The 21,174-nt window shown below is 33.0% G+C and overlaps 2 protein-coding genes across 2 annotated transcripts; one reads left to right on the top strand and one right to left on the bottom strand.

Annotated features, from left to right (window-relative positions):
• Nucleotides 1–1,631: 1,631 nt before the first annotated feature.
• LOC110719044 (alpha carbonic anhydrase 7-like) lies at nt 1,632–6,009 on the bottom strand. The gene is made up of 7 exons (XM_021897958.1): nt 5,889–6,009; nt 5,388–5,605; nt 3,927–4,033; nt 2,972–3,074; nt 2,663–2,827; nt 2,150–2,203; nt 1,632–1,987 (listed from the first exon to the last, which is right to left on the bottom strand). The coding sequence occupies exons 1-7, from the start codon at nt 5,980–5,982 to the stop codon at nt 1,898–1,900; spliced, it is 831 nt and encodes a 276-aa protein (XP_021753650.1). The 5' UTR covers nt 5,983–6,009; the 3' UTR covers nt 1,632–1,897.
• A 6,157-nt stretch (nt 6,010–12,166) lies between these two features.
• Nucleotides 12,167–12,826, top strand: LOC110719027. Its single transcript, XM_021897942.1, has one exon. The coding sequence runs from the start codon at nt 12,167–12,169 to the stop codon at nt 12,824–12,826; it is 660 nt and encodes a 219-aa protein (XP_021753634.1).
• The last annotated feature ends 8,348 nt before the right edge of the window (nt 12,827–21,174 follow it).

Consider the following 21,174-nt stretch of genomic DNA (forward strand, 5'->3'; position numbering starts at 1 on the left):
AGCATGAACTCTATATCATAACATCAATAAAACCATTAAGTACTTACTTTGATGCCTCGTACCTCTTTCTAATAACAAAATACACACGTTAGTAACTTCAAGGAAAATAATAATCAAAACAATTAAATCAAATAATTGAAAGAGAGATTTGGGACCAAACCCTCAGAAATTAAACCTTTCACGTCTAGGGCGAAGGCAACTTCGAATATGGCTAGGTGTGTCTAGATCTAATGAATGCGGAATTTTTAAATGTAAAAGGATAGTTTAGAAAAGAGAGAGAGAGAGAGATTAATCAAGATAATCTTGATGAGAATTGGTGAATGAAAGAATAAGAATGAGAGAGAATTGAAAACTGGTTGTAGGTGAGAACTGGTTATAATTGGTGGATGAAAACGGAGTTTTTAATACGTTATTTATAGAGAAAATCAGCCAAAAAGATAAATTATCAAAACAGAGTCTGGCGCACCTAAAACAGAGCTGGTGCCAACGCTCGCTTATTGGCGCCAAGCACCAACATTAGCGCTAGGCGCCAATGCTAGCGCCAGACGCCAATGCCTGGCGTTAGGCGCTAATCCTGTTCTTGACGCGTTTTCTAAAATTAGATAAATTTTGCCGTACAGGAGGATAAAATCGTATTTTCCTCAAAAATACTCTTTGATTTTAATTAAAACTCTGAAAAGTCAACAAAAGTCAATTTATCAATTTTAATTGAATTAGGAATGAAAAGAACCTTCTAGAAGAATCTAGAAGACTAAAACCATTCCTAATTGCATTATTAGGAATGATAAATCTATATTAGGCCCTCCCTAGATCATTGGGCCGCGTATAAGGCTCAAACCGGGCTCTGTTTAGTAAATTGGCCATAACTTCCTCAATATTCATCGGAATTGGGCTTATAATTTATCGTTGGAAAGCTCTTGTCAAGCCCCATCCAACTACACCACTATTGGACCCATATCATGGACCAACCAAACTGGATTGGTTGTTTTATTAAAATAAGTTTTCAAAAACAGAGAGAAGAGAAAAGAAATTAAAACTATCCGCAACACTAAACTTTCCACACTTTCACTTCATTCGATTATGATTCGACGCGAAAGGTACTCATCACTGAGTTTGGTTTTGGGGAGACACAAATGGGTGTCTACACTTATGAACACCTCTTATAAATAGGAGAGTTCATATTCTAAGCAAGGTGTGAGTTTTAATTTATGCTTGAAAATCTCGAGAGTGCTTGAGTGTAAGGTTGCCAAGTGTAAGAGCTTTATCATATTAGTTTTGGGATTCAGTGGAGCTTAGGCAGAAACTTAAGTTGGGTAGAATAGGATTTTGCCGAGTAGCAAGTTCAATCTAGAACTTGTGACGAAACGTATGTATTTGATAGGTTGTAACTAGGTGTGTTGCCCTATTATAGTGGATTAGTTTGGTGTTTAAGATCTTTAGGAGGGGTTTTAATTTCCGCGAAAAGTAGTCACTTATATTAGGAACTCACTACAATTCATCCCTTGCAGCTTCAATGAGACCAGAGAAAAAAATATTAAAATCTAAATGTTGTAGTAAGTAATGCAATTAAATTAAATGGAGAAAATATAACAAATGTGATTACAAATTTTCTATGCTGTATAATCAATTAATTAATGAACATTATCAATATATTTATTTAATTTGTCACAAATAAATAATGTGACATCAATATGAATCATTAACCTTTCTTTCAAAAAAAAAAAAAAAATATGAATCATTAACCTGAGATTGTTTACAAATGTGTGAAAGAAAGGGTACTAATGATATGTACTCTTATTGTAAATTTAAAAACGTCTAGTAAATTATGTAATAAAGAAATCTGTAATCATTGTGCTATAATCTTGACAATTCTTGAATATGTGCGTATAATTGTGCTTTAATCTTGACGATTCTTGATCATGTGAGCATATAGGTTCACCTTCCTTCCATTATTGCGTTGCAAGGGTCTTGCGTTTTTCTCTGCATGCTGTAATAAAACAGAGGCAACATAACTGATCATATTCGTTGCAATAAACATGGACTTGGTAAGTTGGTAATATTATTCAAATTGCAATCTGCAGTAGAAAAAATGTACTCTAACGATGATTGTCGAGTCAATAGAATTTTGTATAAGGAAGTTGCAACTTACATCATGAACAGCTTCCCGGAGCAAATCTACTTGATCTTGTGAAACAGTCCCAATCTGTGGAAATAACAGCAGCAAAAATGGTCATAAAAATTCTGATATCTTATGAAAATAATGGTCACACACTATACTATCATATAGAAACTATGGTCACGTTGATCCATAATGTTAAGTTCTAGCTTACACTTATCCTACAGTCCTATGGAATTTGTTATATACATCCGGGTGTGTACCGTAGACCCAACTAACCTAAAGTTAATTTTTGCTTTTTATCTGATGATGAGATGTAAAAAACCATCAAAATAAGAACAATATACTTATAGGTATACAGTGCACTTGGATATATATAACAATTTCTCTCAATCCTACACGAGCCGCTCAAGTAGTCAAGTACAAGCTCATGGATTTGGATGCTATAATTACCCCGTCCTTTAAAGATAGGTCACATTTGTTTTTGTACGATTTAATATACTTCAGTTAAGAATATGCAATAGACCAAAAAGTTACGAGGTGTACCTGAGTGTTAACAGACCAAATGACACCTTCAGTACAAGGAGGGGTGGTGAGTGAGCCTGTGTACCTATAAAACCTCCTCCCTCTCATCTTGATCTTCGCCGGATTTACTATGCCAACATCTATCTCCAATGAAGTATCAGAAATTAACTTAATTTGCTTTTCTAGCTGCAATAATAAGAAATAAAATTATTTGACCAAGTCAAAGGAGTGAAATTTACTTACTAAAACATTTATATATATTTTTTTTTAATTAATTTAATTATTAGCCTTTGGCTTTGATAAAAGTTTGTTTGCATGATGAATAATTACCTTTTTGAGGAATTGATTAGGCTTGCCAATCTTGTAAAGACGTCCTATTACAGCAATCTTCCCGTCTTTGCTTTGATGAACAATGTGCACTTCCAAATCATACCTAATTTTGGTGGTAGACAACAAATTATTATTGAATTTTCATACTTAAACTCTAACAAACTTTATGCTCAAGACCATAATTTTATATATGTATTTAGGGGACTATTAGGTTTTGATCTAGTAACAAAATTAGTGATTCAAGTTTGAATCTTTTCTACCTCTTTTTTAATTTACTTGTTTAGGTTTAAGGACTATTGTAGGTTAATTGCAAAATGGCGAATTTATTATAAGCAATGCCTTGTTTGACATCGCTTTTTGTTTTTAATTTTGTATTTTTTTTTAAAACAAAAAAACCAAAAATAGTAAACAAGAAATGTTCTCCCCACTTTTCTGATTTCAATGTTCAAAATTATCATGATTATAATAATTTTGACTATCTTATGATTCATTATGACATACATCATACTTCCTCCGTTCTATTATTATTGCAACAATGGACTTTTTGCACTATTCATTACTCTTGTTTGACCATATAATATGAGTTATACGTTAAGCAAAATATAGTCAAGTAAGATCTTGTTAGATTCGTCTCATATAATACTTTCACAATATCAACTTTTTATAACTTTTACGTACTCTTACACAATTATAGATTTTTAGCATATAAAATGTGTTTTGGGATGCGTAATTTCCTCCTTGTTGCAATATTAATAGAACGGAAGAAGTATATTTTTAAAAAACAAAATATTAAAAAAACAAAAAATCATAGTGATGAAAAACGAAAATTGTTAATGCTCAACCAATATAATTGTAGCCAAAATAGATTGATAATCTATTTACAATAATTCAAAGAGTTTTTAAAAAGGATTGTTCCAAAACACGGTATTGCTAGCTTTATAATGATGGCACATACCTCTTTCCATTGATTGTATGCTCTGATGGTGAATGCCAGTGGGATTGATGTAAAATATAATCTGTTCCATTGATTTTAATTTTGCTGCTTTCATCTTTCCACTCGACCTATCATAACAAAAGAATTTAATTTTCAATATTTTATATTTTAATTTATCACGACATTTATGACTTTGTCATAGGACTCTTTGAAATATAATAAAAGCATTTTTTTTTTATATATATTTTTTATTATAGTATATAGGTAAGAATGTAAGATAATTTGCTCAATCCGACTATAGTTATTAAGTCTCATTTAGTGATATAAGTCATATAACTGAAACAATCGATCTCTTTTATCTGGACTAGGTAATTCACATTTAAATTAATACATTTATCCCTAACATGTTTTTTTTTAAAAAAAAGTTAATATTTATTAGAGCTAATTGTCAAATTAGCTTGTCATGTCACATAAACTTTCAAGCTAATTATGTTTGTAGCTAGTTTGATCCCGACTAGCTATTAGCTTACTATTTAAATTATCAATTTATTATTTTTATCTTAATTACTAATTGACTTTTAACATTTTCTTTTTGGCAAGTTTTTTTCAAGCAAATTAGCTTGGCAAAGCTAATTTGCTTGACTAAGCTAATTACATATTTTTACTCCAATGGTCAAGCTAGTAACTAGGGACTATTTAAAATTGCAAGCAAGTCCCTAGCTACAGCCATTGGAGTTGCTCTTAGGATCTTGCTAACGAACGCCTCCAGGGCGTTGGATAAGTATTTAAAATCTTACCTTAAAGTAGTATTAATTTGAGAAAGCATGACAAAATCACGCGTCGATCGGTGTTATTAATGTTAGTTTTAATTTAATCTTTCTATTTTTAACTAGCTTATCCAACGTGGGCATTCGTTAGCATTTTCCTATTTATTATTATCTTTAATTTTATAAAGCCTAACCCCCTTTTTTTTCAATCCCTACCTCTTAAGTTATACTCATAAGAGTCATAACATCTTCTTTTAATGCCACATCGTCTCACTCCATTAAAATTAGTATACATGCATGCACAATAAATTTCTTTGTTGACACAATAAATAGAATACATTTATTTAAATGAAAAAGATAAAAATTGGATGAAACAATAAATAGAACAACACATTTTCTATATGATCGGCTGACACACACCAATAACCGAGTAACCCCTGATGATCGAGTATTACAGGGATTACTTGATAAGTGTTATAAGAGTCACTTTGTTCTTGAGAGTCTGTTCTGTACACCCGGGGTACTTGCTCGTTAAATTTTGCTCATTTTTTTTAAATGAGCAAAAAATATTTGCTCATTTATTATATAAGCAAAAATGAATGAGCAATTACCCGGGCGTACGATACACCCGAATGTAACAAATTCTATTAATCTTTTACGATGACCATATAATATGCCCAGCCGCATACAAGACTAGCTGATAAAAGATAAATACCTCAATATCATGACCTCTGTTTTTTAGTATTGCTTTACCGGGTTTATTAAACCTTGTAATTTCTTCTGATTTTGGTGTTACTTTAACTCTTCTATGCCATAGATCAATGGGTGATTGCATTTCTCCTGTGTTACATTTCGCCCATGCTGGCCTTAGTTCTCCCCAGTGTTCCGGCCCCCTTTTGCTCCCTTTCACATAATCAAAATCTCTTTCGTCATCTGTCATCCATCGTAAAATAATTTACATCGATTACAACTTTGTTAACATACAAATAATCTAACACATAACATAACATATCAATGTATAATTACTTGTAAATTAATTGATGTATTACGTTAATTAGTAAAATAATTTACTAATTTACATATAATACAGTTGCTATGTGCTTAACCTTAAAGGACATAAAAATAGAAATTCAAGGAATTATAAGATGAATGGTTAAAAGGGACTACTATGATGAGCAAAATTAAAGATGGAGCAAAATCGTGTAGTTATTCTTACCAACTTCTTGAGCTAAAATGGGTATTGAGAATGAGCAAAGGATAACAAGAAAAAAGAGAGAAAACCATAGCATTGGTGTTTTGCTTCTTTCCATCTTAATAAACTTTTTCAATGTAATTGGTTTATTATTTAGAAGACATTCGTTTCTATATATATAGTCATCCTTCCGTGTGAATTAGTCAAGATTTTGGACCAAAAGTCAACATTAAATGATTAAATAAATGTATGAAAATATTTCGTCAAAAAATTTCCATTTACACCAATATGGTGCGCATTAGTTATTATATTTAAAAAGCTAAATAGGGAAATCTAGTAGGTTACCTGAAAGGGCTGAAATAATGCATGATGTTAGGAAATTGGACATTGTGCGCAGCCGCTTTGATCTTTGAACATGGCTAATAAAATACTTCAAATAAGGGAAGAGTTGATCAAAGTAGTTTATATCCATTATGCATGTGTCTAAATTTGATCTAAATTTAATTGTAATAAGTAATATCTGCTTACATCACCCCCTTCTAGTAAATTTTACCAGTGTTAATCCAAGATATTAACAAAATTTGATTTGTTTCTTTTTTTGAACGAATTGATTTGTTTCTTTTTGTATATATTTATATAGATAGATTCAATATATGCCAAGTTTTATTCATTATTTTTTTTTTCAGAAGAGAATGTGTACACATGAATGAATGATAGGATGGGGTTTTGGTGGCACGGATTGTTTATTTGTTTAAAGTTGAGATTTTGACACCTCAATTATTTTACTTCCACAGTCCTTATTTTATCGTAGTTAATATTGTACACACTTAAAATTTTTTAGGAAAATGTTATACGTAGCCCTTAGGGCTATATATAAGCATTAAATTTACACTTGAAAATCGTAAAAAGTTAGGAAATCATCAAAATATGAATACTAATAACACTGATTTACGCGTGTTTTTGTCATGAATTCCTAATTTTATACAATTTCCAGGAGTATATTTAATGATTATATATAGCCCTTAGGGCTACATATAACATTACCCAATTTTTTTTATCATCTTTAATGATTTATTATATGTATTAAAGAGATGATCTTGATAATGAGAATTTTGGGGCGTTAGATAAAGAATAATTATATTGGTTAAAATAGTATTAAGTTAGGAAAACATGACAAATCCACACGTTGTTCGATGTAATTAATGTAATAGTTTTATTCTAATATTTCCACTTTTAATTCTCTTATCTAACGTCTTGGAAGCGGTCATTAGCTTTTGCCTTAAAGAAAAAGCAGTCATACCTCATACCATAGAGAAATAAGTTATTCGTCTTTTTTATTAATGACTTAAAAGCAATTACTCGTATAAGTTTCCTCAAATTTCTATACATAAATTGGTATATATAATGTATTTGTATACTAATATAAATTAAGTTGTTATGCTGTTAAAAATAAAAAATAAATTGTTGGGAGAGTCCAAACTAAAACCCCATCCTTGCATTCTTACCCCATCTAGAATTTCTTGTAAAGTTGTGTTTTAAATTTATTTTTTATTTTTATTATTTAAGATGTTATGGTGTTACCATAAAATTAATGTGATGATAATTAAAGCTTCTTGCTATTACATAAAAAAAATAATAGATGAAGCTTCTAATAACTTCCTTGAAGTGAACGCATGACTAGATACATATTTTTCATTGGACCAACCCCATTGAAAATTTTCATATTTCTGTTGTTGATTTTTTCAAAATCGAACCAATTCAACTTCGTTGGTACTATAGAAGTGCCTCACCAGGAAAATATAGACGGCTTTCTAGAAAGGAAAAAGTTATAATTACATCATTTTGCATACTACAAATAAGAATACGTAGTATTAAAAAAAGGGAAATTCCAAGTAATAAGGAGCAAAAACACGTTAAAATTAATTATATTGTAGTTTCTCGCCGTTTGACAAAGGAGCAACATCTACGAGTATGCACCTAGGTACAGTTATTAATCACTTCCCTACTTTGTTTAGATAATATTCATGTGAATATGTGATCCTTTGTTTGACTGTACTCAAACTCTTATTTAGTTCTTGCTGCTACTACTATGCCAGTTTTATTATATTTTAGTTTTTACTTTTTTTTTTGGACATGAAAATACTTAAGGAATTATGTCTTCGATAAGTGTAATTACTAAATATATGAAGGGTCACTATCACGGAGATAATAAATTCATTCTTTTAGGTCGTCGTTGTCTGTTGCTAGATATGATAAATGATCTTTGAGATAGTCAAATAATCCAAAGCCCAATAGAATTGATCTTATGAGGTTACTAACAAGGGTATTGGGTTAAACAAGTAAGAAGTCCATTAATGGGCCTTATGAGGATATAATAGATCATGATTGCTGTTGGGCTAGAGTAGTTAGATTAGAGTTAGAAATTTAGGCTTGACATTGACTCTTATTTAGAGATATAATTTGTAAATAAGATCCATGATTAAGGTTGAAATAACACAATTAACAGTTAGGCATCGTTCTATAGAGCTGCTCTGCTCTGCTTTGCTGAGCCCTGCTCTACTCTGCTCAAAAGAAATCTGCTCTGCTCTGCTCTATTTTCAAATAATGACTAATAATAATAATTAATATTATATTGATGATAATAATTTATTATTTTGAATAATTATAAATATTAAAAATAATTTCAATAATTATTAATATTAATAATAATTAATATTTTTTTAATCATACTAATAATTAATAATAATTATCAATAATAATAATTAATGATTCAAACTATTAAGAATTGATATTTAATAATACTATTAATTAATAATTTCTACTAATTATAACAATTCTTTCAAAAAAACTAAATAATACTAACAATTAATAACAATTTCTTTTTATAAACATTTGATATTAGAATCACAATGTGTAGAAACATTTTATGCGGGTATTGATTGTTAGTTAGTTCATTGAGTTAAATTATGTTTCAAATCTTTCCATACAATTTAAGAATTAAAAAAAAGAGGTTGTTTCAAGTTGTACTTTGTATATCATTATTATTTTGAGGGTTAAAAATATATGATTAAGACATATTTATAAGTAAAATTATTATTACTCATTAAATCATTTTATTTTAAAATTTTTGTGAAATAAATATAAGTAAACCGTTGTCTTTTATATTTCTACTATTAACATATGTTAAATGTGGTACACATTTATTTATGTTTTTACTCACCTTTAGTCACCTAAATCAATGGTATACGCACTTAATAATAATAATAATAATAATAATAAGAATAATAATGAGAATAATAATAGTAATAACAATAGTAATAATAATAGTAATAATAATAATAATAATAATAATAATAATAATAATAATAATAATAATAATAATAATAATAATAATGTTGAAATCTGTTCTGCTATCCTAGCTGAAATCTGTTCTACTTTGCTCTACTGAAATTTAATCTTCTCTGCTCTACTGACCCCTAGTGGTGAAAGTTCGGTTTGCGGTTTGGGTTATAGCCAAAACCGAATCCAATCCGAATTAATTCGGTTTCGGAAATCTCAATCCGAATCCAAACCGAATTATGATTCGATCCAATCCAATCCAAACCGAATTAATTCGGTTTTTCAAATTAGAATCCAATCTGGTTAACTACATTCTTTGTAAGAGAGTAAGATATTGAGAAAGAAGAATTGAGAATTAGGGTTTTTTTTTAAGTTAATATATGAAAGGGGAAAGTGGTTGGATAATTTGAAAAAGAAAATGAGCTTAAATTATTGGGTCGAAATTCGGTTTGTAATTCGGTTTTCGGTTTTTTTAAACCCCAAACCGAATCCCATCCGTAATCCATATTTTTTAATTTTTTCAATCCGATCCAATCCGAATTAAAAAAAAATCCAAACCGAATTAGTAATTCGATTTGGTTTTCGGTTTGGTTCGGTTTTAATCCGAATTACTTTCACCCCTACTGACCCCTGCTCTACTATGCCCAAAAGCTCAAAAGAATAGGGCCTTAGTGAATTATTATACAAGGCAACAAGTTTTTCCGAAACCCTAACCTCCCTTTTCTCTCTCTCACTCACAGCTCTCCCTCTTATTCACAGGCCTCCCTCTTTCTCTCTCACCTCTGTATGGCCAGCCACCCCTATAGGTGGCTCGTGGTGTTCGTTGTGGCGGTTCGTGGTTAATTTGTCTTTATTCTCCGTAGAAAGTTGGTTGAAGGGTTCAATCACGACTAACTAGCATTTGTGGAGGTTTAATCATGTACCTGTGGAGACCAAGTAGAGGAATCACACTTGAGGTTCTTTATCTCCCAAATCCCGCTTCAAATACTTATTCTTTATGTGTTATGCAATGATTTTGATTATTGAATGCTTATAAATATGATTCATGCAATTTATCTTAGAGTATCTAAAGTCCTACATATACCACTATGTCGTCTATGCCTGTTATGTATAAACATATTGTTACTTTGACACATAATTAATCAATCGGGGAAACATGTGGCCAACAACACTTATAATTTGGGCTCTTGCCCTACCTTTCTTGTTGAAGCTATTGCCCTTCTCAATAGACACTTTCTTGCTAGAGATTTTAACATTATTATACATATTTTTATTGAAGGAGACAATCAAACTATTATTAATATTTTACAGAGCCATTTTATTAGTTGTCCTTGGAAGCTCCACCTCCTTATGGCGGATCTCAAGGCAATTTTGGATTCTTTCTCGAGTTTTCAGGTGCAACACATTTATCGGGAAGGCAAAATATTCTCTCTCGGCTACTCCACTCCGACTCATCAAGATGTCGACCCCTTTTTTAGATAGCAAATTTTCTTATTTTTACTTCTTGATAGTTTAGGTCACGACCTTCCGAGAAGACGTATCTAAACTACCACTTGTATCTTACTCTTCAAAAAAAAAAATCAATTTCACCCTTTTAACCAATAAATAAAATGACTTTCAAACCAAAAATTATTATCAGGCAGAAGCTAGTGAACATACAGGGCGTTAGATTTATAACATCCTTATTATTATTATTATTATTATTATTATTATTATTATTATTATTATTATTATTATTATTATTATTATTATTTTATTATTATTATTATTATTATTTATTTTTTTATTTTTTATTTTTTTAAAAAATTTTTTAGGGACAAGAACCTTATTTATTTTTTATTATTATTATTTTAATAATTATTATTATATTTATTATTATTATTATTAATCAAAAATTGACAAAGTCATACAACCTAAAAAAATAGTGGAAAGCCGAGATACCATATGGGTCCCCCTCTCCTCTATCTATAGAAAAGCCTCCTATCCTAGTGAAAATATGAGCAGCATCAGGTGCCTAATGTCTTAAGTAGTCGAGAATTTCTGAACCCGATTTAGCAACGCAACATCCCCCTTCTTTAATTCTCCAAGCGAAGAAAAGAAGAAGGGAAGAAAACCATATCCAATCTCCCTACAATTAGATTCATACTTGACCCACTTTCGATGAGCCACATCAGCTACATACAGCTTGTCCAAGAATAAAGTTTGATAGCCCAGACTGTGTCAAAGGAGAACATCCTATTATTAAGTCAACACATATATTACGACCATAATTCCAAGAATAAAGTAAAACATCTAAGGCCGAGGGCACTGTCGTTCCCCCCGACAACTGAATGTCAATCTCTTTCCTTAATGAAATCCTAGACCGGTAGCAAACATCAACAAGGATATCTCGAAAAACATTATGCCGATATTTAATACCCACAATATTGACATACGACGCAACATGATCACCGAAAATATCACCACTGAAAACACTTGAATAAGCAGAGTAGGACGCTAAGATAGAGACGAACAAGTTTTACATTGCACGGCTCATCATCTTAGCTATCCATTTAATGTACTTTATATCCTGACAACAATATTGATAACTAAGGTAAAAAGTGATGTTTGTTGCCATTATGTGAGAATCATAAGACAGTTAATATACTTAAGCTGTTATGATAATATCTAAATATGGATGACTATTATCCCATGTACAATCTAGAATACTCTAGAGTTGGGTATTTGGTCTTATCCGTTGATGGAACCTTAGGTAATGTACATGTATATATATCTCGTACTAGATGGAATATGAAAAACAACGTAACAATTTTCCCTCATCTCTCTATATTTTTCTCTTCCATATTTAACACGTTATCAACACCATTGCTTTAATTATCGGAAATCGGAGAAAATATTAATCAAATAATATATATAGAACTTCGTACACATTAGGTTTTTTTTTTCCTCCCGTTGAGTGAAAAATGTCGAACCTTGCCAAGCTTGAATTTGTGGCCCTTGATATTACTGGAAAGAATTATTTATCATGGGTGTTAGATGTTGAAATACATCTAGATTCTAAAGGGCTTGGTGAAACAATCAAAGAGGCTAATGAGGCAACACCTCAAGATAAGGCTAAGGCCATGATATTCCTTCACCATCACCTCCATGAAGGACTTAAAAATGAATATTTAACTGTGAAAGACCCACATATCCTTTGGAGTAACCTAAAGGAAAGGTATGACCACCAAAAAACTGTGATACTCCCTAGAGCTCGTTATGAATGGTTGAATTTAAGATTGCAAGATTTTAAATATGTTAGTATATATAACTCAGCTATGTTTAAAATAACTTCTCAATTGAAATTATGTGGAGAAAATATTACTGATGCAGAAATGCTTGAAAAGACATACTCCACTTTCCATGCTAATAATATTGTCCTGCAGACACAATATAGAGAAAAAGGTTTTAAAAAATATTCTGAATTAATATCTTGTCTTCTTGTGGCTGAGCAAAATAACGAGCTGTTAATGAAAAATCATGAATCACGTCCTACTGGCTCTACTCCATTCCCTGAAGAGAATGTGACAACCCATAACGGGAAAGAAACTAAAAACAGAGACTATTCCAGCAGTAGTGGTTGAGGTAGAGGTCGCGGTCGTGGCCAATGGTGCGGCCGGGGTCGTGGACATGGATATGGTAGAGGCCGTGGAGGTCATTTCACAAACTCACATTCCCACCAGAAGTGGGAACGTAGGGATGATAAAGAGAAAAGTGATACCAATATATGTTACCGTTGTGGAGGAAAAGGTCATTGGTCTCGGGTTTGTAGAACTCCAAAGCATCTTATTGAACTTTACCAAGAATCATTGAAAAAAGGAAAGAAAGTTGAGGCAAACCTTGTTCTTGAAGATGGTAAAGGTGATTTTGATTTTGGCAATGCAAATCATTTCGATGTTGCTAATTTCCTTACTTCCCTGGAAGGGAATAATTTTGATTTTGGCAATACAACTCATTTAGAAGTTGCTGATTTCTTCATTGCCCCAGAAGGGAATAATTAATATTATATTGTTTTGTGTCAGTTTTAAGTATTAGACTTATGTTTGCTTATTCTAGTGATTTACTTAAGTTTATTTCTTTCGTTGTAATAAGGACTTTTGCTTTATAAATTTATGAACTATTTAAGTGTTTTTATTGATTTATGTATTTTATCATCTTTATTTTTATGCTTAATATTTTGACATGTATTTTATTTCATGAAGAACATGGATATTACTCAAGTTCAATTTGCTATGAATGGTGAAGAATAATGTCTTGCTGACAGTGCAACTACTCATACAATACTTAAAAATAAAAAAAAATTTCTCTCATTTGATGATGAAAAGGACTAATGTGAGTACCATATCGGGTAGTACAAATATCATTGAGGGCTCCAGAAGAGCCACTATAAAATTGCCTTGGGGAACTGAAATTAAAATAATGGATGATTTATACTCCCCATTGTCTCAAAGAAATTTATTAAGTTTTAAGGATATTCGCAACAATGGTTATCATATTGAGACAATCAATGAAGAAAATAACGAATTCCTTCAAATCACAAATATAACTCAAGGCTCAAAACATGTTTTGGAGAAACTACCTACATTCTCTAGTGGTTTGTACTACACAAAAATCAATGCTATTGAAGCTCATGCTATAGTAAACCAGAAGTTTACTGATAATTTTGTTGTTTGGCATGACCGGTTAGGCCATCCCGGTTCAATAATGATGCGAAAAATAATTACGAATTCATGTGGACATTCTTTGAAGAGCCAGCAGATTCTTCATAATAATTTTTCATGTGCTGCTTGCTCAGAAGGCAAGTTGATAATTCGTCCATCACCAGCTAAAATTAATTTTGAATCAATTAGCTTTCTGGAACGTATACAAGAAGATATTTGTGGGCCCATACATCCCCCATGTAGACCATTTAGATATTTTATGGTTTTAATTGATGCATCAACTAGATGGTCACATGTGGCTTTGTTATCAACTCGTAACCTGGCGTTTGCGAGATTACTTGCCCAATTGATTAAGTTACGGGCACATTTTCCAAATACTCCCATTAAGACAATTCGGCTTGATAATGCTGGTGAATTTACATCTCAAGCTTTTAATGATTATTGCATGTCCATTGGGATAAATGTTGAACATCCTGTACCACATGTTCATACACAAAACGGTCTGGCAGAGTCATTAATAAAACGTATTCAGTTAATTTCTAGACCATTGCTTATGAAATCCAATCTCCCAATCTCTGCTTGGGGACATGCTATATTACATGCAACAACACTAATTCGCATTAGGCCAACAAGTTATCACAAGTTCTCCCCATTATAATTGGTTTATGGTCAGGAACCAAATATTTCCCATCTAAGAATTTTTGGATGTGCGGTTTATGTTCCAATAGCTCCACCACAACGCTCTAAGATGGGTCCTCAAAGAAGGTTGGGGACATATGTTGGGTTTGAATTCCCGTCAATAATTAAATATCTTGAGCCTACAACAGAGGATTTATTTACGGCTCGTTTTGCAGATTGTCATTTTAACGAGTCACTTTTCCCAACATTAGGGGGAGAAAAGAGAGAGCTGGAAAAGGAAATTAAATGGAATGAATTATCATTATCCTATCTTGATCCTTGAACTAAACAATGTGAATTGGAAGTTCAAAAGATAATTCATTTACAAAGTTTAGCGAATCAATTGCCAGACTCGTTTGCTGACCCAAAAAGAGTGACCAAGTCACATATTCCAGCTGTAAATGCTCCATTTAAAATAGAAGTCCCGAAAGGAAAAAATAAGTTTGCTAATGAGTCTAAAACACGTCAGAAACGTGGAACACCAATAGGTTCCAAAGATAAGAATCCTCAGAAAAGAAAAAGAGCATTGATTGATGATGGTCAAATTGAAGAAACAATTTCTGAAGGATCTCCAGAAGAGACTTTAGACATGATACAAGAAGAAATTAAGGTACTTGATAATGAAGAAATTTCAATAAATTATATCATGTCTGGAATTACATGGAACCGAAATCAAATCGACGTCGATGATGTTTTAGCATGCAATGTAGCATTAGATGTTATGGATAATAATGAGGATCATGAACCAAAATCCATTGAAGAATGTAGATAAAGAAATGATTGGCCAAAATGGAAAGAAGCAATTGAAGCAGAATTAAAATCTCTTGGAAAAAGAGAAGTATTCGGACCTGTAGTCCATACACCTGAAGGTGTAAAGCCAGTGGGATATAAATGGGTCTTTGTGCGAAGAGAAATGAAAAGGGTGAAGTTGTAAGATATAAGGCACGCTTAGTTGCACAAGGATTCTCACGAAGACCTGGTATTGATTATGAGGAGACATATTCTCCTGTGGTGGATGCAACTACTTTTAGATTTTTGATTAGCCTGGCAATAAGAGAAGGACTTGACTTACGTTTGATGGATGTAGTCACAGCTTATGGCCCACTGGATAATGACATTTACATGAAGCTCCCAGAAGGATTCAAACTTCTAGAAGCAGCAAAATCTAGTTCTCGAGAACATTTCTGCATTAAATTGAACAAATCTCTTTATGGATTAAAACAATCTGGGTGTATGTGGTATAACCGTCTAAGTGAGTATTTGTTGAAAGAAGGTTATAAGAATGATCCTATCAGCCCATGTATTTTTATAAAGAAATTTGGATCGGGATTTGTTATAATTGCAGTGTATGTTGATGATTTGAATATCATTGGAACTCCTAAAAGATTTCAGTGACTGTCAATTATTTAAAGAAAGAGTTCGAAATGAAAGATCTAGGAAAGACAAAATTCTGCTTGGGGTATGGAATCCTTGTGCATCAATCAACATACATAGAAAAGGTTCTTAAAAGATTTTCTTTGGATACATCACATCCATTGAGCAGCCCTATGATTGTAAGATCACTTGAAGTAGAGAAAGATCCATTCCGACCTCGGGAAAACGATGAAGAAATTCTTGGTCCTGAAGGACCATATCTTAGTGCAATTGGAGCACTAATGTACCTTGCAAGTCATACACGACCCGACATATCATTTTCAGTTAATTTATTAGCAAGGTTTAGTTCATGTCCAACCCGAAGGCATTGGAATGTGATTAAACATTTACTTCGTTACCTTCAAGGTACGAAGGATAAGGGTTTATTTTTCCCAAAGTTGTCTAAAGAAAATTTGATTGGTTTTTGCAGATGCAGGTTATTTATCTGATCCTCATAATGGTCAGTCACAAACTGGATATGTGTTCACATATGGTGGCACTGCCATTTCTTGGCGTTCCATGAAACAAACCATTGCAGCTACTTCTTCCAATCATTATGAGATTTTAGCAATTCACGAGGCTAGTCGTGAATGTGTATGGTTAAGGTCGGTACATCAACATATAAAAGAAGTTTGTAGTTTATCATCTGGGAAAGAGGCACCAACAACTTTATAAGAGGATAACGCAGCTTGTATTGCTCAACTTAAGGAAGGATACCTCAAAGGAGACAGAACAAAGCACATCTTACCCAAATTTTTCTTCACTCATGATCTTCAGAAGAATGGAGATATAAATGTATTGCAGATTTGTTCAAGTGAGAATTTAGCAGTGTACGGAATATTTCAAGCATTACCCCTAACTTGAACCCCACTGTGATCATACACTAAAGCATGGTGGCGTCCAAAGGGAAGGAAGATAGAGCAAAAGAGTCGCCAACAAGTTTTAGGAACTTGTAAACCGTTCACGAGGTGAAGGTTACACCCTTTAACGATCCAAGAGATCGTCAATTCCAATAGGTCTGGAACCATGACTGGTAGTTCGGGGATGAAGGTACAAATCCAACCTAAAAGAGATTGAACCTGCCCTAATAATAGGCCTCTAATTTATTCTGATCGTATTCATGTGCGCTTTCTGACTAACATGCAAGCAATAGGTTTAATCCTAAACCTGTTTATCTATGTTGGTTGAATATTAATGCACAAATAAGTCTATTATTGGTGATCACTTGAATTATAATCAAATTAACCCTAAACAAGGTTATTAATTATCTTATTAAGCGTTATTACAAGTACAAATTCCCTTTAAACATGAATAAAAGGCGTGATCAAGAAATAACAATAAATATAATCAAACAACATAATAATCATCATAAATAATAATTATAATAATAATCATAAATCATAAAAATAATCATAATAATGTTAAAGCATAATAACAGCAAGATCCTAGGCATGATACTAACAAGATTAATAACAAACCCTAGCATGTCACTAAACATCAAAGATCAAAGATTTAACCCTAACATGATACTAACATGAATATTAGGAAAAAATATAAGAAGCATCATAGAAATCATAATTATCGTATTTGATATTAGAAATTATAGTTATTACCATAAACATGATACTAGGAAGATCAAAACGTCCTAACATGACACTAGGAATCATAATAACAACCTAAGCATGATTTCTATATCATAAAATCAATAAATCATTAAAGCACTTACTTGGATGCCTCGTATCTCTTTCTAATAACAAAATATACGCGTTAGTAACTTCAAGGAAAATAATAAACAACAATTAAATTAAATAATTGAAAGAGAGATTTGGGACCAAACCCTCAGAAATTAAAACCTTTCACGTCTAGGGCGAAGGCAACTTTGAATTATGCTAGGTGTGTCTAGTGCTAATGTATGAGGAATTGTGTTTGTAAAAGGTTAGGCTTAGAAAAGAGGGAGAGAGAGAATAAGCTTTAGCTTAGACAGAGAAGAGAATTTAGAGATAATAAGAATTGATGAGAATTGATGATTATTGATGAGAATTGATAGAGAGAATTGATGATTGAAAACAGAATTTTACGAGGCTATTTATAGAGAAAATCAGTCGGATGGATAAAAAAACGAATCAGAGTTTCGACGAGAATGAAACTCGATCGCATCGTCAAGCACACGCGTGGCGTTAAACGCTGGCTCTAGCGCCAGACGCCAGAATTGGCGCCAGACGCTACACTATGGCGCCGACGCTAGGCGTGGCGCCAGGCGCTGGAAAACAGTTTTTGCGGATTTTGTTTTTATCATATCTTTTGATCCAGAAGTCCAAATAAGTCAAATAATATGTCGTTGGAAAGATCTTGAAGTATAATTTCCAAAACAATTAGAATCAGATTAAAATCTTTTATAGATAAAAATATATGGCCTAAATAGTAGGACGGTGTCAGTTTTGGATAGAGTTTTGTATCTCATTCATATCTTTTTTGTTATAGCTCGGATTTAGTATTATAATATATCATTGGAAAGATAATTTCAAGATCTATCCAACCATACAGAATTTGGATAAAGACTATGAGGCACGAAAATAAAATCTAAATATATTCCACTTCGTACAAAACAAGGATTCTTAAAAAGGAGTAGTTTTATTCAATTTCAAACTCTTTAAAACATAATTATCAATCCTAACTCCATTAGGATTTAAAAGAACCTTCTAGAGTATCCTAGAAGACTATAATCGATCCTAATATATTTAGGAATGATAATTAATAATAGGCCCTCCTATAGATCATTGGGTCGCATATAAAAACCAAACTGGGCCCAGTTTAGTATTTTGGCTATAACTTCCTCATTATTCATCGGAATTGGGCTTATAATATATCGTTGTAAAGGTCTTTTCAAACCCCATCCAACTAAACAATTATTGGACTCTTATCATGGACCAAACGAAATTGGAATTCTCGTTTTTCATAAATAAGGTAAGAAAAGAAATATTTTCAAAAACAGAAAGAAGAGATATTTTAATAAAAAACATCCTCATCACTAGACTTTTCACACTTTCGCTTTGTTCGATAATCAAATGACATGAAAGGTACTCATCACTGGGTTAGGTATTGGGGAGACACATTTGGGTGTCTACAGAAGCCCCCACTTTGACTGAGTTTGGAGAAACGCAAGTTTCGAAAACGAAAGTCAAAGTATCGATAGGGACGGAGAATAATTCAGAACATTTTGCGATCCTAAATCATTCTTGTAACGCCGATTCCTGCAAAACTAGCGTTAGTTAACAGATAAAAGAGTTAAGAAACGCGTATCTTGCACCGTCGAGCACACGTCTCCGAAGGTAACCGATTTGTTGTTGTTGCATTGCTGTTGTTGTGACAACCTTCCAAAATCTATGGAACGCCATCTTGCTGTTTTAATTTCCACTCGTCTCTGAATAATGGAGCTTTTTTGATATGTCCACGTGCCTCTGAACAAAGAGCTTCTTTTTAATATGTCCACGCGTCTCTGAACAAAGAGCTTTTGAATGATATGTCCATGCGTCTTTGAACAAAGAGCTTTTGAATGACATGTCAACGCGTCTCTGAACAAAGAGCTTTGATGATATGTCCACGCATCTCTGAACAATAGAGCTTTGATGATATGTCCACGCGTCTCTGAACAAAAGAGCTTGAAAGCAATGTCCACGCGTCTCTGAACAAAAGAGCTTGAAAGAAATGTCCACGCGTCTCTGAACAAAAGAGCTTGAAAGAAATGTCCACGCGTCTCTGAACAAAAGAGCTTGAAAGAAATGTCCACGCGTCTCTGAACAAAAGAGCTTCGATACTTGAATGTTTGTTGTGATAATATTCTGAAGAAAACTTCTGAAGACCAACGCTTGTCGATCTTTAAAGCTCGCTTGAACTTTGCTTCCGCTATGCCAGTACGTCGGCGCTTTTGATGCTTATAAACCAGTATGTCGGTGCCTCTGCTGTTTATGAACCAGTATGTCGGTGCTTCTGAACCAGTATGTTGGTGCTTCTGAACCAGTATGTCGGTGCCTTTGTGATGAACCAATGTTTAGGCGCTTTAAGCTAAGTGAGACGATCTTTCGTCAGGTCGATCACTTATTTGCGGTTGTAATCAAACCGACTACTTAATCATGTCAAATTGCTTATAGGGGCTAACTGGCGTACCAAGGAACCCAAAATTGCTGTATGAGGTCGAAATAACCATTCTGAGAGGCTTCGAGCTCTGTCGCTGTTGAAATATTGTTGGCGCTAAGAATTGGCTCTGTCGCCAGACGCTGGAATCTAGAGTCAGGCGCTGAACTCTGTTGCTAGACGCCAGATGTTGTTGCCAGACGACAGCCTTGTCGTCTGGTGCTGGAGTCGGGTCTTCCCTATTCTGCTCATGCTGCCGCTGTTGCTCGGTTTCGCTCCGAACTTTGAGCTTGGTCGTTTCCTTTCAACCAAATCCGCTCAAGTCTTTTGTAAATTAAAGCTCTTCATCTCCAATTTACCGATCAATGTAATTCCTCTTATCTTGGAGGAATCTCCTATGTCATATTCGCGGTTTTTTCGAAAAAATCCGAGAAAGTCCTCGTTTGCTAATAGGCTACACCTGCATTTATATCTTTGACTGTAGGACTTTGCTTATCTTTCTTTAGGGTTGACCTAAGACTTAGTGTTGCTTGACTCATTGACTTGTCGTGACTCAAGGTATGAACTTGACTCGCTATGATTGACTCGAGGTTAACTCGACTCAAAGTGTTTGACACATGTGTTAGACTCAAATCAAGGTGATATGACACGACATGAATCGACGTGTACATGACTCGTGTGTGCATTGTAATGTGATCGTGCGACTCGAAAATGCAAAAAAGCAAAAATTTTCCTTCATTTCTGTGGAGGGTACCGATTTTCTCCCGAAAAAGAAAGACACGAAAAATAATCGAAGTGAAGTTTTTAAAGGTGCATGTTGAATAAGCTTAGTCAAATGTTATTTCTCCCAGTACAAGGATTGTAACATCTTAGATTATCCTAATTGACTCGATAATGAAAGTATTTAAGTAACTTAGGCACGGAAGCTAAGTACTTCGTACTTCGTGATGCAATGACAATTATGATTGATGAGTGATGTTGATATGACAAGGCATGCTTCAACGTTGTGTTAAGTTTCCATGACAAAGGATTCCTAAGGGAAGTATATT

Source organism: Chenopodium quinoa, unplaced genomic scaffold (genome assembly GCF_001683475.1).
Source record: "Chenopodium quinoa cultivar QQ74 unplaced genomic scaffold, ASM168347v1, whole genome shotgun sequence".
In the NCBI taxonomy this organism is placed as follows: Eukaryota; Viridiplantae; Streptophyta; class Magnoliopsida; order Caryophyllales; family Amaranthaceae; genus Chenopodium; species Chenopodium quinoa.